This window comes from Eurosta solidaginis, chromosome 1, assembly GCF_040869045.1.
Source record: "Eurosta solidaginis isolate ZX-2024a chromosome 1, ASM4086904v1, whole genome shotgun sequence".
NCBI classification, from domain to species: Eukaryota; Metazoa; Arthropoda; class Insecta; order Diptera; family Tephritidae; genus Eurosta; species Eurosta solidaginis.
In genome coordinates, this window is record NC_090319.1 from 317,821,356 (window position 1) to 317,838,541 (window position 17,186).

At 35.7% G+C, this 17,186-nt stretch overlaps 1 protein-coding gene across 10 annotated transcripts in view; it reads right to left on the reverse strand.

Annotated features, from left to right (window-relative positions):
- Nucleotides 1-17,186, reverse strand: part of LOC137237697 (very long chain fatty acid elongase AAEL008004) — a 250,422-nt gene that overhangs the window by 46,828 nt on the left and 186,408 nt on the right. For all 10 annotated transcript variants that reach the window (XM_067761731.1, XM_067761729.1, XM_067761733.1 and 7 more), the window contains one exon: nt 1,129-1,211. In XM_067761731.1, coding sequence (XP_067617832.1) covers nt 1,129-1,211 — 83 coding nt within the window. The remainder of the gene's footprint in view (nt 1-1,128; nt 1,212-17,186) is intronic.

Consider the following 17,186-nt stretch of genomic DNA (forward strand, 5'->3'; position numbering starts at 1 on the left):
GATTCATGACAAAGTTAAGATATCATTTCATTTTCATGAAAGGTATACAAAAGAGGAACGTTAGGGGAAAATATGAAAAAAAAAGATTGCGCCTATTTTTAATAAACCCTTATTACATTAGTTTCTTACCGTATCCTCTAATATCTCAAAGATGGCTTATATGATTAGAAGAAGTTTTTAACACGGGGAACAGAACTTTAGTAATAAAAAATAATATATATATAAGGCGCGATAACCTCCGAAGAGATCTAAGACCTACATGTTTTATGCCTACTCCGAACGGCATCTGCATATTACACGTGACGACATGGGCGTAAAACGTCAAGTTACTTAATTCGTAATCAGAAAACAAAAACAAACCAAACAAAAAATTGTTTCAAAGTAGAGTATGATGGCCTTTTGATGCCTCGAAGTGCTAAATCTTTCCGGCGACTTAAAAGCACTACCGACGAAAGTCTTTCATAATCGGATTTGAGACTCGTTTGTGATATTTTAATAGCGTTGAAGACTTGAGAACGATTCGAATGTTTGTTCTTAATTATTCTATAAAATTCTATGTGATTTGAGTCATAATATAAGTGAAATGGATTTAGCCCTCTCGTTTCAACTTATTCCACACTACCTACATCTTTATGTTCAAAACGAATCTTAACGGGGAAGTTTCTGGCAAGCACGTAAATATTGCTTGCGGTTTGAAAAAAAAATGTAAAAAAGGGTATGGGGAAAAAAAAACAAATGTCTTTTTGAACCATCCTAACGCACGTATATACATATGGTGTAGAGATGGCCTAGAAAGTTCAATGTGGTTTCATATTAAATCTTTCACACATTTCATATGACAAACGCCAATTTTCCTGCTATTCGACCCGCGAGATCCGCCCCTGTGTACCTAAACATGCACATTTATAAATTTTTTCACAGACAGTAACTACATTTAGCAATATATTTTATGAACTTAAAAACAGTTTATATAAAATTTGTTGAATAATTCTAAAACTTTTTCTGTTTAGACTTTCGTCTACTATCATACGGAAATGAAATTCCACATGTAAATAATTAATTAAATATGTATATACATGTAGTAGTAGTAATAAACGTATTTACAAATAGTTGCAAAAAATCACTCACCTTGACTAAATAAACATATGTGAGGCAAACTGCTAGAGTGGGGAATGGTGACGACATCATTGGCCAATCCTTCGTCCTCGAATCTGCAATAATTAGAAATTAAAACAAATCAATTTTATTGCGGATATAACAAGTTGATGAGGAAATTAGTTGGAGATCAATTTAAGGTTATACGTATTTATGTATGTATATATTTTTATTATTTCAAATTTGTTGTAATATTATTGACAGTGAAAGTTAACTTTTTTGATTACGTGCTGATGACATTCGAACGGTTGAACTAAAACAAGCAGGAAGTTTAGTTTGAATTTAAAATGGGCACAATTTTAAAATATTTTATCCCGTCTGGACCATTTGCCATTCTAAAACTCGTAAATACCTGCCTATTATTCGAATACAACTTTTGTATTTATCAGGGACTCATTTTAATAGTTTTTTTTTTTGTTTGAGTCGAAAGAGTCAGGGTCAAAAAATTGTCCTGGGTGTAAGTTTATGGGAACCCGGGGATACTTATAGCATTTTTATGACGAATCATGCACCCTTTTTATTTTTCGTGCTTTTAAAAAAAAATCTACAAATAAAAGTAAAATCTGGACTTTTAATTTTTAAGGACAAATAACTCTGGAACGGCTCATGAAACGAATTTTTTACCAATAGATTCTTCTAAATGTCTAGATTTGAAACCTATATGGCCATTTCAAAGTTTTCGTTACTAATACCAGAAATATGTCATAGAAAAGCTAACAGCTGAAACAAACTCTCATAGCACTGTACTTATACTTTTCCATACCAAACATGCATCTGTTTTTCGCCTTAAAGTTGGATCCCCATGAGATAATGCCTTCAAATTTCTGTGGCAATTGAAAAAACAACCTAATTCGAGTTAGGATAATGACGATACATAGACCTTTATCTGAAAAGCTAGCCACAATTCACCATTGTAACTTCCTATATTTTGTAGCAGCCATTTGGCGCTAGGTCTATGAGTAAGTAACATAGGGAGATCTGTAACGAATTTCTGTTATGAAGCCAGAATATCACTTTTATCCTAACTCCAATTAGGTTGTTTTTCTCAAATTGCCACAGATTTGATATACCGCTTTCTGTGGAAGCAGTAAGGATTATGCTTGAAAAAAATTCGTGTCATTTGTTGAGCCATTCCATAGTTATAGGTAGTGGCGGATTTGAATATTCGCCGCTCCTAGGCAATACATAACTTGCCGCCCCTATTTTCACAATATGAATATTTAACACAAATAATGCGATTTTCAGTGCTTTATTACAGTGTGGTTTGTTATTAATGAAATACATAACGAAATCAAGATAATCGACATTTGCAGTAATTAGGTATTTAACCGTAACTTTTTTCCAAACATTCCTCATTAACGTTTCTTTCCGTCTTGATTTTTCAGCTGCAAATTTGCAAATGATATCATCACAATCGATAAACAAAAACAATTCTGGTTCTATTGTCACAACGCAAGAGCATTCAGCTTGTCTTCTCCCAATGAAGATCTGAGGTAGGTATTCACGCGCTTTAAAACAGAAAACGATCTCTCTACGCTACAATTTGCAATAGGAATTGAAACAAACATTCGGAACGCAATGTTCAACAGTTCCAGCGGAGAATAATTTGAAACGTTCTTTTCGATGCAGTATGCCTTGCAAAACAGCATTTCACTTCCCAAATTTGCCTCAAGATCTTGGCTGTAGTAATTGCTCAATATAGTGGATTTCTTACGTAATTCTTCGTTGCGTAGATATTTCATAAAGGTGTTAAAAGAAAATTCATCACGCAAGACAAAAAGAAGACTATATTCTGCCTATTATTTGACATACGACCAGATTTGACCTTCATATTTTATGCATTATAATATACTTGTGAAGAATAGAAGGGCTTGAGCTCAAAAATTGCATCGAATGCACCGAATGCGCTCTCGTTTTTTGGCGGTGATGTCAAGTGTGGTAACCCTTTAGATGATTCTGATTTTCAGGGTGGCGGGTCGGCTGTTTCTTTACGCCACGTGCAGGCGCAGGATTAGAAGTTTTATGCAAATTTGTACGCCTGCTTCGTTCTAATTTCGAAATGCATAAAAAATAATGAACTATTTATTATTATATGCAGACAAAAATAAAATTTTAAGTGCAGCAAAATCCGAATGCAATCTTTTTTTTTTTCAAGCATTAATTGACCAGAATTTTGCCGCCCTAGGCTTCTAGCCTCTGTTGCTTATAGGGTAAATCCGCCACTGGTTATAGGGCCGGATTTTATTCAATAAACAATTAAAAGTCCGAAGTTTGGGTTCCTGGTATATATTAAATATTGATTACCAAGTATTAGCAATACACCTTTTCCAAACTGTATTCGAGAAACGGGTAAATATATTTGAGAAATGAGCAAATGTATTTCAGAGAAATATTTTATGAATGTTTTTGATTCGTTCTAAAATACATTTCCCCATTTCTCAAATATATTCACCTTTTTCTTAAAAATATTTATCAGTTTCTCAAATACAGTTGGAAAATATGTAGAGTAATTTTCATAATTTGATGGCAAAAGTTGCTGAAATAAAAATTTTACCTTCGTATGGAATCCATTCGAAGCGTACGAGTATTTCTCTAATGAGATTGTAATCTAAATTTAATTTGCGTTTGTTCCCTAATTATTATCGAATCGACTACTATTCTAGTTTTGCAACATTTCTCTCGAGTAGAGATAACCCTTATTATTATAAAATGCCAGAAAATGTATCTAAAGTTAGAGGACTGTGTATGCTGATATGTTTGCGTGTAATTGAAAAAATGTAAGGAGCGACAACCTCCGTAGAAATTTTAGGTCGAGCTTCTCTTCCAATTTGCGTCGTGCTCCTTTTTAATTTTTCCTACAAATTGGCGGGACGGGACCTACTTGTTTTTATGCCGACTCCGAACGGCATCGGCAAGGAAGATGAGTTTTCACTGAGAGCTTTTCATGGCAGAAATACACTCCGAGTGCTTCCCAAACATCGCCAAGGGGCTACCTCGCTTAGACAAATTTTCTTCTAATTTAAAAAACTTGTTTCTAAAATTTAGATATTGCTTTTCCCGGGGGCGTGAACCCGGGATCTTCGGTGTGGTAGGTGGAGCACGCTACCATCACACCACGGCGGCCGCCAATAGGATTAAAAGAATCTAAAATCTATCAACTACGAAATCAATTAAATTATAAGAGCCATCATACGATGGGTTTCCCGGCCCCGTGTCAAGATAAAGTCGCAAAATGGGCCTCATTGACGGACTTTAGAAGCAGAGCCGCTGATCCTTTTGTACATTTATATGAGTTGTCAATACAGGATGTCGCTCTTGTGTTTCCTTGGGGCTAATTATGTTAAACACCATCATAATTAACAAGCAAAGCTTCTCGTATTTGGGCTGGGTGCGAGTTCGCCTAAATTTTAGGTACCTAAACTAATATTCCACTGGAACTTTCCAGCACTGCAATAATTTAGGAAAAAGCTGTCAAAACTGTGCGAGTTGATTTGAAAACCTAAATTGTTTATTTCTGCTAAGAAAATAATAACAACATGGGAAATTTAGTATTTTTGATGCGTTTTCACGCTTAAAAAGAACATAGGTCAATTAGGGTCCTCGGTAAGTACCTATCCCAAGATAGTAGTTCAAGAAAATGCAGTGGTTCCGTTTTATAAGGCTTGTTTTCGGACTTATTGGAGCACGTGCACAATGACCTTTTCCACTATCTCGAATTCAATACTGTGATGTCGGTACGCCTCTAATAACTTCTTTAGGCCAATTAGTGCACTTGCTTGCCAAATATGTTCAGATTGCGGTCCATATTTGAGAAGGATCCAATTCTTGTGTTGCCAACATCAGCTTGAACAAAATTGAGCTCACCATCACGTACAATCGATCGGACCTTAATCGCAGCAGGGATCATCGCTCTACGATCTATGATTTATTTAAATTGAATGGACAAGAGCCATTTATTTGCATATACAATATTGAAAAATCAATATTTTTGTTTTTGAAATTTGACATTTGAATTTAGGCTGAAAAGTATGCTCACAAAAATTCTAAATTTGTATTTTGCACTGCCTTACCGACAGTTTCCAGTGATTTAGGTTTTTTCTCTATTTAGGTAGAAATTTAGGTCAACTCGCACACAGCCTTACTAACTGAAATGAGTGGACGCTTTGATAAAATACAGAATATGTTTTCTAATAAGTGAAGCATATATATTGAACCCAGATTTAGCTTTAGGGTCCGAGCAAAAATAAGTCTTTAAAAACGAGGAACAGTTCACGCCTGCACTTAAAAATGCCACCAAACCAGCATTTTTAATTCACGGATAAAAAACCCACGGAAGAACTTATTTGGGATAGTCGAGTTGTAATTAAGAAATGTTGTACTGTTTGGCAGCTGCCGTGGTGTGGTGGAAGCGTGCTCGTCTACCACAGCGAAGGCCCTGGAAAGTTTTTCAATTATAAAAAATTTTTTCTGACTGGAGTCGTACCTCGGGGGCAGTTTGGCGAACATTCCGAGTTTATTTCTGCCTGCAGATGCCTCATAGAGTGGGCATACAACATTTGAGTCCCATTCTGCAAATTCTAGGAAAAACTGTAAACTATCACGACGCAAATTAGAATGGGGAGCTCGGCCTAAATCTCTTAGGAGGTATATCGCAACTTGCATCTATTTATATATCATATATATAGTTTCTAAATATAGATATCTAGACGAATCGATTTGTATACAATTTGTTAAAATCGAATGAGAATGAGTCATTGCTTAGTTCAGGGACGGACCTTTATTCTGGCTTTAAAATTAAAATTCGCACCTAATTTTATTTTCCGGATATAAAATCCGGATTTAGCTTTTCTTTTGGACTTTGGAAATATAAGTCTGGAATTTAATACAACTACTACGACTGGAAAATATAAAAGATTTATAATTCGTTATAGGAATGCTTTGGGATCCCTGGTGCCTCTAGCATTTTCCCCTGGGAAAATTTTATTGCCTAGAAAACACAAAAACAACACTTAAAATGGTTCCCCGAGTAGCAGGCCTATAAAATTTAGAAGCTGCAACTAGGATTGGTCTTAGAAAACGTACAGTATCTGCCTATGACCTAAGTTTGGTTAGAATGGTTGTCCAAAGCAAAGCAGAGCAATTAGGCCGTTTGGCCCATTTAGATATACCTGAGAGAGCTCTTCACCCTCTACATATGCAGAACATTAAACCAATTTGTATGTCTAATATAGAACTTTTTTATAACATAAGCCCTGATATCTTATTGAGTTTTTCCATTTGGTCGTCAAACAAATTCTGCTAACACTATAGACAAATTCATGGACCGGCTAGTTCAACCATGGACGAATTCAGCGTATTTGAGGTCTTTATTGATCGGCCAGTTAAACGCCGACTCTAAATTTTTAGGGAGGTATGTGTGAGCTCAGATTATAAAGAAAGTACTTGTAAAGGTCTGATTCAGTGAAGAGCATTATTCCTAGAGTTCGATTTAATCCCGCACTCCTTCGATGATCGATCTATCGACAAACAGACTCGACCTAAGCCATGTCTTGGTGAATGTTTTACAACTTTTTCCCTTGTTTCTTTGCATATTTACATAAACGAAAGCTTGTTGACATGTTCTTAATGAGCCCGGAATGGTACAACTTAATTATTTGTGATATACTCCCACAATATCACCTACTTCAGCTCCTTAGAATTACGAAGGAGCTCAAATCATCTTTAACGGCATTCGGCTTCCCCATGCTACTGCAGGTTTCGGTATTAATAATTACTAGAAAATTGTAAACTTAACGAATGGAGTGCAATTCCATTTTGTTTCGTTTTCATCTCAGTTTTTATCTACGTTTCTTTGGCCGTTTATTTGTTGGCTTAATTAAGCGGTGTTAATTCGTCTAACCTTGAAAGGTGTTGAGATTCTCAGTTCATAATTTTTTTTAGTTTTACAGAATTTTTTGTCTACTTATTTTAAGGTTTTATATTTTACATATATTTTAGCATAATTCGACTAATTCTCCAGTTTATATTTTAGATAGGAAATAGGAAGAACAAAAATATTTGTAAAATAAATGAAATAAGAAATTCGGTCTAAACGGATAAAGGCTGATTTACTTTAGAACTTTTGGCTTTCTTGCCGGCACTGGTTACATATGCGACTATGACGCTGCAACCTTAATTGATGTGAGATCTTTGTGAAGGTACTCCCGGTTATCCTTACCACTCAATGAGATCACCCTCATATTAAGATTTTCACACAATTCCTGTTTTATTCCCTTCACGTGTGAATTGTTTTGTGTTACATGCGCCAGAAATAATCGAAACACAGTAGAAGGTATCAAAACGTTTTCAAATACATTCGAAAGAATGCACTTCATCACCGTTACTCGTCGATGCTGTCATGTGTCATATATTTACAACAATAACAATTCCTATGTGTTTTGAATACGAAATGAGAAACAAAGTCATAATCAAATAAAATGATAAATTGGCTAATAAGAAGAGAATTGCATAAGCGTGAGCATTTCACAAAACGTGTTCAGTGAATATGAAGTCAGTACTAAGGGCAATATTATGTATTACGCAACGAGTCGTATTTTCTGACTGACAAAAATTAGCAAAATCGGAGAAGGACCACGCCCACTTAAAAAAAAATTTTTTTTAAAGGGAAATTAAAAAAAAAAATTAATATCTTTACAGTGTATAAGTAAATTATGTCAACATTCAACTCCAGTAATGATATGGTGCAACAAACTACAAAAATAAAAGAAAATTTCAAAATGGGCGTGGCTCCGCCCTTTTTCATTTAATTTGTCTAGGATACTTTTAATGCCATAAGTCGAACAAAAATTTACCAATCCTTTTGAAATTTGGTAGGGGCATAGATTTTATGACGTTAATTGTTTTCTGTGAAAATGGGCGAAATCGGTTGAAGCCACGCCCAGTTTTAATACACAGTCGTCCGTCTGTCCTTCCGCGTGGCCGTTAACACGATAACTTGAGCAAAAATCGACATATCTTTACTGAACTTAGCTCACGTACTTACCTGAACTAACTTTATCTTGGTATAAAAATTGAACGAAATCCGACTATGAACACGCCCACTTTTTCGATATCGAAAATTACGAAAAATGAAAAAAATGCCATAATTCTATACCAAATACGAAAAAAGGGATGAAACATGGTAATTGGATTGGTTTATTGACGCGAAATATAACTTTAGAAAAAACTTTGTAAAATGGTTGTGACACCTACGATATTAAGTAGAAGAAAATGAAAAAGTTCTGCAGGGCGAAATAAAAAACGCTTGAAATCTTGGCAGGTATTACATATATAAATAAATTAGCAGTATCCAACAGATGATGTTCTGGGTCACCTTGTTCCACATTTTGGTCGATATCTGGAAAACGCCTTCACATATACAACTACCACCACTCCCTTTTAAAAGCCTCATTAGTACCTTTAATTTGATACCCATTTCGTACAAAACACATTCTAGAGTCACCCCTGGTCCACCTTTATTGCGATACCTCGAAAAGGCGTCCACCTATAGAACTAAGGCCCACTACCTTTTAAAATACTCATTAACACCTTTCGTTTGATACCCATATTGTACAAACGTATTCTAGAGTCACCCCTGGTCCACCTTTATGGCGATATCTCGAAAAGGCGACCACCTATAAAACTACCGCCACTCCCTTTTAAAACCCTCATTAATAACTTTAATTTGATACCCATATCGTACAAACACATTCTAGAGTCACCCCTGGTCCACCTTTATGGCGATATCTCGAAAAGGCGTCCACCTATAGAACGAAGGCCCACTCCCTTATAAAAATACTCATTAACACCTTTCATTTGATACCCATATCGTACAAACAAAGTCTAGAGTCACCCCTGGTTCACCTTTATTGCGATACCTCGAAAAGGCGTCCACCTATAGAACTAAGGCCCACACCCTTATAAAAATACTCATTAACACCTTTCATTTGATACCCATATCGTACAAACAAAGTCTAGGGTCACCCCTGGTCCACCTTTATTGCGATACCTCGAAAAGGTGTCCACCTATATAACTGAGGCCCACTCCCTTTTAAAATACTCATTAATACCTTTAATTTGATACCCATATCGTACAAACAAATTCTAGGGTCACCCCTGGCCCACCTTTATGGCGATATCTCGAAACGGCGTCCACCTATGGAACTAAGGATCACTCCCTTTTAAAATACTCATTAACACCTTTCTTTTGATACCCATATCATACAAACAAATTCTAGAGTCAACCCTGATCCACCTTTATGGCGATATCTCTAAATGGCGTCCACCTATAGAACTATGGCCCACTCCCTCATAAAATACTCGTAAATGCCTTTCATTTGATACGCATGTCGTACAAACACATTCCAGGGTTTCCCTCGGTTCATTTTCCTACGTGGTTATTTTCCCTTATGTTGTCACCATAGCTCTCAACTGAGTATGTAATGTTCGGTTACACCCGAACTTAACCTTCCTTACTTGTTTCATATTTGGTACAGAATTATGGCATTTTTTTTCATTTTTCGTAATTTTCGATATCGGAAAAGTGGGCGTGGTCATAGTCCGATTTCCGCCATATTTTATACCGAGATAAAGTGACTTCAGATAAGTACGTGGACTAAGTTTAGTACATATATATCGGTTTTTTCTCAAGTTATCGTGTTAACGGCCAAGCGGAAGGACAGGTGGTCGACTGCGTATAAAAACTGGGCGTGGCTTTAACCGATTTCGCCCATTTTCACAGAAAGCACTTACCGTAGAATCTATGCCCCTACCAAATTTCACACGGATTGGTAAATTTTTATTCGACTTATGGCATTAAAATTATTCTAGACAAATTTAATGAAAAAGAGCGGAGCCACGCCCATTATGAAATTTTCTTTTATTTTCGTATTTTGTTGCACCATATCATTACTAGAGTTGAATATTGACATAATTTACTTATATACTGTAAAGATATTAAATTTTTTGTTAAAATTTTACAAAAAAATTTTTTTTTTAAAAAGTGGGCGCGTTCGTCATCCGATTTTGCTAATTTTTATTTGGAACATATATAGTAATATGGGTAACGTTCCTGCCAAATTTCATTATGATATCATCAACGACTGCCAAATTACAGCTTGAAAAATTTTAAAATTACCTTCTTTCAGAAGTGGGCGGTGCCACGCCCATTATCCAAAATTTTACTAATTTTCTATTCTGCGTCATAAGGTCAACCGACCTACCAAGTTTCATCGCTTTATCTGCCTTTGGTAATGAATTATCGCATTTTTTAGGTTTTTCGAAATTTTCGATATCGAAAAAGTGGGCGTGGTTATAGTCCGATATCGTTCATTTTAAATGGCGATCTGAGATGAGTGCCCAGGAATCTACATACCAAATTTCATCAAGATACCTCAAAATTTACTCAAGTTATCGTGTTAACGGACGGACGGATGGACGGACGGACGGACATGGCTCAATCATTTTTTTTTTTCGATACTGATGATTTTGATATATGGAAGTCTATATCTATCTCTATTCCTTAATACCTGTACAACCAACCGTTATCCAATCAAAGTTGATATACTCTGTGTGCAAACCAAAGCACGCACAACGTATAGTTGTGAGCAATAAAATAGTTATACACAATAGTACTGAACGCAAAGCATTTTTATAAACGATGTAAACTTATATATTATTTCTAATTGCTGTTTTTATGTACGGGTTGCTTTTCCGCTCTTATTTGGAATCCAAATCTATAAATAAAGTTTTGGTTGTAAAGAAGGGGATTCGTGCTATTAGCGAGCTTTGGACATTATTAGTCGTAGTGCTTTTGTTAGCTATATTTTATTAAAATAATTTCTTAAGAATAAGCGATTGTGAGCACACAAAAAAAATCTATTTGTACTATGGCACTATTGTGAATATTTCATTAGAACTAACACTGCATTGCCAGCACTTGCTAACATTCGCCAGATGGCAGCGAAATTAATAGATGTTTTCATGTAAGTTTATAGATGTTTGATTGATAGAACAGCTGATTTCTGTTGATATTTGATATGAGACTTTTATATTTGTTGCGCAAGATGCGCACGGTTCCGGCTCGTAATGTGAAATATTACTGGCGAATTCTTTCAAAAAAATAATAAACAAACAAAAAAATTATAACCAAACAAAAAAGTCTTGCTTTCCAAAAACAATAAGCGAGCTTTTTCTTAATAATTTTGTATTCCTCCAAAACTATATGGGAGAGTTATAGAGTCCCTTGAAGTCCTTACAAAAGAATAATGTGGAAGCTTGTTTTGACATCACAGCCTCCTTTCAAGTGTAATGTGCATAACTTTTGGAAAATCACCAATTTTCGTGAAAAAAATTAAAATATTCCACTCGCAAATTGGAGTAAATTTCTTTGGATAAACATCACGAAGACAATTTGACCCTTTGGGTATTTTTTTGTTAAGTTATGGATTTTAAGTTTTCGAATTAAAAAACAATAATAAGAGATCTCGAGTTCAATACTCAGCTCCCAAAACGCTAGCTGATAAAGAAGTGGAATCCAGAAACATGTCCTAGTAAACATCGCCGTTTGTAAACTTTGTAATTTTTCTCTAATATGAATAACAAAACCAATTGTGTAAAGCAATATGAGCATGTCTCTATAATTAAATACAAAAATATAATTACTTAAAAATTGGAATTTTAAAAAGTTACATAATCTTTGAAAATTGCAATAAAATGTTAGACAACTTTTTCCAACATCAATGAAAAAATTATGATAGTAGTGAAGACATCTAATACAAACGTTGAACTTTGAATAAACTATTTTTTTTGTATTTTTGCAGAAAATTCGTCAAAAAAAAATATTTACTCAAAAGAATCCTTGGCTAGAACGTTTTGACGTGGAAAGCCATGAATGCACGCAGCACGTCAAATGCGGGTATGCAAAATTGCATCCTTATAAACAGACAGAGAGGAGAGCAATGCCATAATCGCAATAGGTACTCCCTCAGTATTCAACCCATTAACACTTCTTTCTACTGGAATCTTCGGTAAAAACGTTTGCGAGGTTGTTTCAATTAAAAACTACTGTGAAGTTGAGAACGTCGGCACAAAATCCACTGCCCTTTCCTAAAGGTGAAGAAGTTTCCAAGTATCTTAAATTTTAGGATTGAGGGAAGTATTTCTATGGCGAAAAATCACTCCCATTTTTCTTATTTTAATGGCTGTGTTTTCTTCGTTTTTTGTAAATTTGTTTGAGTGTCTGGAACTGCTCGAACAAAATAATAACATGTTTATAAAAAAAAAAAATTAAAAATCACATTGCACCAACTATTGCTAAAATATGAATTATTCGAAAACAACACACCGCTACTTAAGTGCTCGCAATTGTATTTGGGCAAAAGTGAGGTGTGTTAAAATTACGATTTTTGTTTTATTATTTTATTATTTTTCATGAAAGCATATAAACTTATAAGGTGTAAAATTATATCAATTTACACACGCGGTTATATGAACGCACCTAGTAATACTCTTGATAAACTTGATTGTTTATCAGCTGTATTATTGCCAAACAAAATTTTTTTGATTGTTGTACAAATTAAAAAATGCCAAGATTAAGTGAAAAATCAAAACTAAAACGCCTTTACTTGCTGATGTTGGAGATTTCTGATGAAAATGCCTGCTGTAATGTCTGCAAGGTTGCATTCCTTTGAGTTTACCGCGTTTACACAATGAAATGTGCGCGTAAATTTATACAAATTGTGTAAATGATTTTTCATACAAAATTGTACAGCTCGTTTACGCACTAGATAAATTTATACGTTTACACACTTTATAAGGCATTTGTACGGTTACATGAGTCCCCCTATTGTGTTTCTTACGATAACCGTTTGATTAATGTTCCTATACAAAGTTGCCAAAATTTTGTATGCTAACGTTTTCATATTATTGCAAATCATTTGCTGTATAATTTTTGACAACAAAACAATTAAGGTATCTACTGCTTATCGCACCTTTGTATGCACGTATGTGAGTACATTGGTGTGACCCTTGCTTACTTACTCAATTGTCACTTAACCGTTTAAACGATTATGGCCGTCCAACAAGCCGCACCAGTCGCTCCTTCGCTGTACTAACTGGCGCCGATTGGTCACACCAAGGGAATTTAAATTGTACAGGTCATCATGGTTGCCAAGGCGCAAATGGGTTGACTCTTTGCTAGATGACAACAGGTACTTCGTTTTGTCCTGATTCACAATCAAATCCATCCTTTCCGCTTTTTTCCTGTTTGGAGTATGCAGAATCGACGGTGTGGGTATTCAGGCCGAGCGAGTGACCCTTTCTTCCATAAAAATCCTTTAAAATTATATATGACGTTTACCTCTGACATCAAATTATATACATAAAGCATAAGGCCGTGACACGGCCCATTTAGATCGATGTATAAAATGTAAAAAGAAGCAAGCAGTTTTGGATAGTTTTGCCAGACAATTCACCCGTAATCGGAATTATACTCCGTTTACAAATACCTGCATTTTGAATTTCGTTATAACTCCGATTGTGAACCTACATAACTCGCAATCAGAGGTATAATTCAATCAGAAGATCCGACAGTTTACGCATGCCTACGTCTAATTTGTTGAATATTTGCTAATTTGATCACTTATTTTATTTAACTGATTTTGGAAATTCTCTTGATTATTGTGCACCTCTGTTATACTTGGTTCGAATCGATGAACTGTCGAAAAAATAACTCAAATATTCAGTATAGCAAAACGTTCTCCATTTACAGCCCTACTATGGTAGTAGGACTTCACAATTAAATTTTGCGTGTACTTCACTTACAACGTTTTAAAATCAACTGAATCATCATTACTTGGACTGCGCTGCTTGTATACTCACAGTTCACTTCATTCACCTATTCCTTACGCGACCCACATCTTTCGCGAACAGCCGTCTCGAGCACTTCCTTATTTATTTCTCGTTTCTGTATAGCACAGCTGCATGTTTATTTCTCGTTTCGGTCTTCTATGTATATGTGTGAGTAATAACTTCAGTGCTTTTGGGTGCTGCTTACATGAATATGTAATAACGCCAGAGCTCTTATGCGTTCTTACTGTTGCATTCTATGTATATACATATATATAGCTTCTCCAACCTAATTGTCAACCTCACCTACCCGTGGCGAATCTTGTTTCATTAACAGCCGAGGCTCTGGCGACCCCGAACTCCTGATGGATCTAGGGGGTGGGAGGGCGGTATGGCCTAGAAGGTTGCATGTTATCATACCAAATCGTTCCCGAGATGGTCGGGCTAGTACAAGATCTGCATCCGGAAGAGGGGAGTGTCCTTATCGCTACAACAACAACAACATGCATATGCATGGCGGAACAGGTGAACTCCGAAAACCAGCTGATTGGTACTTTTTTAATATGATCTGACACTTCAACTTCCGACGCAGTACGATTTTGACATTAGTCCATCGTAAAAAAAATACATGGAAATTTAATTTGCTGCCACCTTGTGTGGTTCCGCCATGTGCTTATGTGTGTACATGTATGTGTGACTGTTTTCTCTTTCAGCGGCATAGTGACATATCGAATCTGCTAACATTCACCACAATATATTGAAATCATTGAAAAGTAATCTCTGGAGGCTTAATTGTAGACCCCTAGTAAAATTTTTATGAATTTTACAGTTCCGGTGAGAGAAGCAAAGTGGCATACGTAAATTTCGAGAAAAATCTATGATTTGGTAAGAATGTGAAAAAATTATCAAACAATTTTGGAAACCTTTCTGCGCTCATCGCGAATATCTTTACTATACTTTATCTATGCTTTCCACGAAAAATATGCCCGCAATCTACTAAATGTGATGACTGACAACGTACTGATATGAGTACTTTTGGCACCGATTTATCGAAAAACTGTAATGAAAAAAAAAAAATACATGTAATACTTTTTGTTCGCCTTGATCCCAAAAATATGGGGGCGAAATATTGAAATTGAATTTTGAATCACGCTTTACAAAATCTTTGGTTGTGTAAAAATATAAAATAACATGAATTAATAATAATAAAGGCCACTCTAATGTACATATTTTATCCATGTGCTAAAGCACACAGTTTTTTTAACACAGGCCTACAAAATTTAAACAATTTTGTAATGACTAAAGGGTCAAACAATAGATCACTACTATGGTGAGATATATTTTTACTATGGTGATACATTTTTATAACAGTAATCTGCTCGAACGTAAATTTTCTGAAATTTGTGAATATATGTATGGAAATTTTTGTTGATTCTGGATGTTCAACTATTTTGGTTTTAAGTGCCATAAAAGGCGTTTTCCTGTGACAATGCATCTTTAATGATTTGAAGAAAAACTCACTAGCTAAGATGATCAAGTAACTATTTATTACGTTTAAGAGTATCTTACTAAAAAAGTGTTTTGTAATAAAAAGTTAGGCGTTAGGTCTGCCATACAGGTAGATTATTGTTCCAAAGTTATCTCAAATTGCCTTACTTTTCGAAACAAATGATCCCATTCAAATGCTGTATCAAAAATTTTGTTGTACAGTGTAATAAATGAACACAGTGTTGAAGTACCCAAAGGTTGTGTGAGCAGATATATAATAGCTGTTAAATCGTTGTTATATGTTTTCGGTAAGATTCAGGCTTAAACATATGTAGCTGTCAAGTAGTGATTTACCTTTCATCGCAGGGCTTACATCTTGACTGCTTTTTACCCTTGTTCTTGTTTTTGTTTTTTGTTTGTAAGTGGATACAAATTTCTTGATCTTTCTACGCGTTATGTCGACAAAGGAAATTTAAAATAAAAAAAATTTACGAAATGAGTCATACCAAGCAGACTTGCCTACGCTAACTTTATTAGGTAGCCGATACTTCTTTATGTGGGGCTTGGCTAGTGGAAAGCTTTGTACCTGCCCCATCACTGTAGTGTTTTCCAAGCAGAAGCAGTCGTAGTTTAATATGCGGTGGTTGGAAGGCTTCCCAGAGCTACTACTATTAGAGAATTTATCATCTACTTGGACAGTCACACGGAAATTAAAGCCACGATATCGACTTTAAAATGATCGAGCGCGTTCGAGTGCCTGACCTCGTCTACGATTGCCTCGAATGACTTTAAGACTCGGATCACCATAGTTTCTTGGCTTAGTTAGGTCCCGAGAAACTATCACGCGAACATCTCAATCCGATGGATACAATTAAATTGTGAAGAATTCGGGGTCCCACTGAACTTCTGTAGTCTTCTCTTGCACAGATGGCCCTCGAGGCAGCATAAAAAAATACGCTGGGAAGACATTACCGCTTACAAGGCATCAATATCCTTTTGGTCTGAAGTAGATGGCAAGCAATTTGCCGGAATAATTGGTTATGACACGATGGGTTAAACTCCTATATTTTTCATAAATTTTTACAATGAACTCTACGCTAAAAAGATAACTTTCATCTCTGTTGGTATGGGTTCTGACGGGTCAGTGTATAATAGGAGTCTTTGCAGCACGTCTCAATTTACTGGAAAACCCTTCCTGCTGTATTGCATGGAGAATATCAGTGCATACTTGACTATCCAGCTGTTGCTAAAACCAAGGCGAAGAAATCCGCTGATCGGAGGACTTATTCAAGGTCGGAATCAGTCACATTCAAAACCTTAATCGCTATAGTTATCTTATGTGGAACACAACGCACCTTTATACAGACCAAATGAATGTCTCCCACGAAGATATGTAGCTACTACGCAACTTAACCTGTTAATAAAGGAGATCTGTGATTGAAACTCACCCGCTGAGTCCCGAAAATGTTTAGTTATGTAAGTGGCTAGAAGAGTTTCAACTACTGAAGCATCAGAGACCCCTAGAAAATTTTTTGTCACGTTTACAGTCTGTGAAAGACATAAATTATTCGCAACTGTGATCGAATAACAGGCAGCTCGTTGAATTGTCCCCCGTTCCGTGTTCAAATTCACAGAGCCACAGGGCGTTTGATCTATGC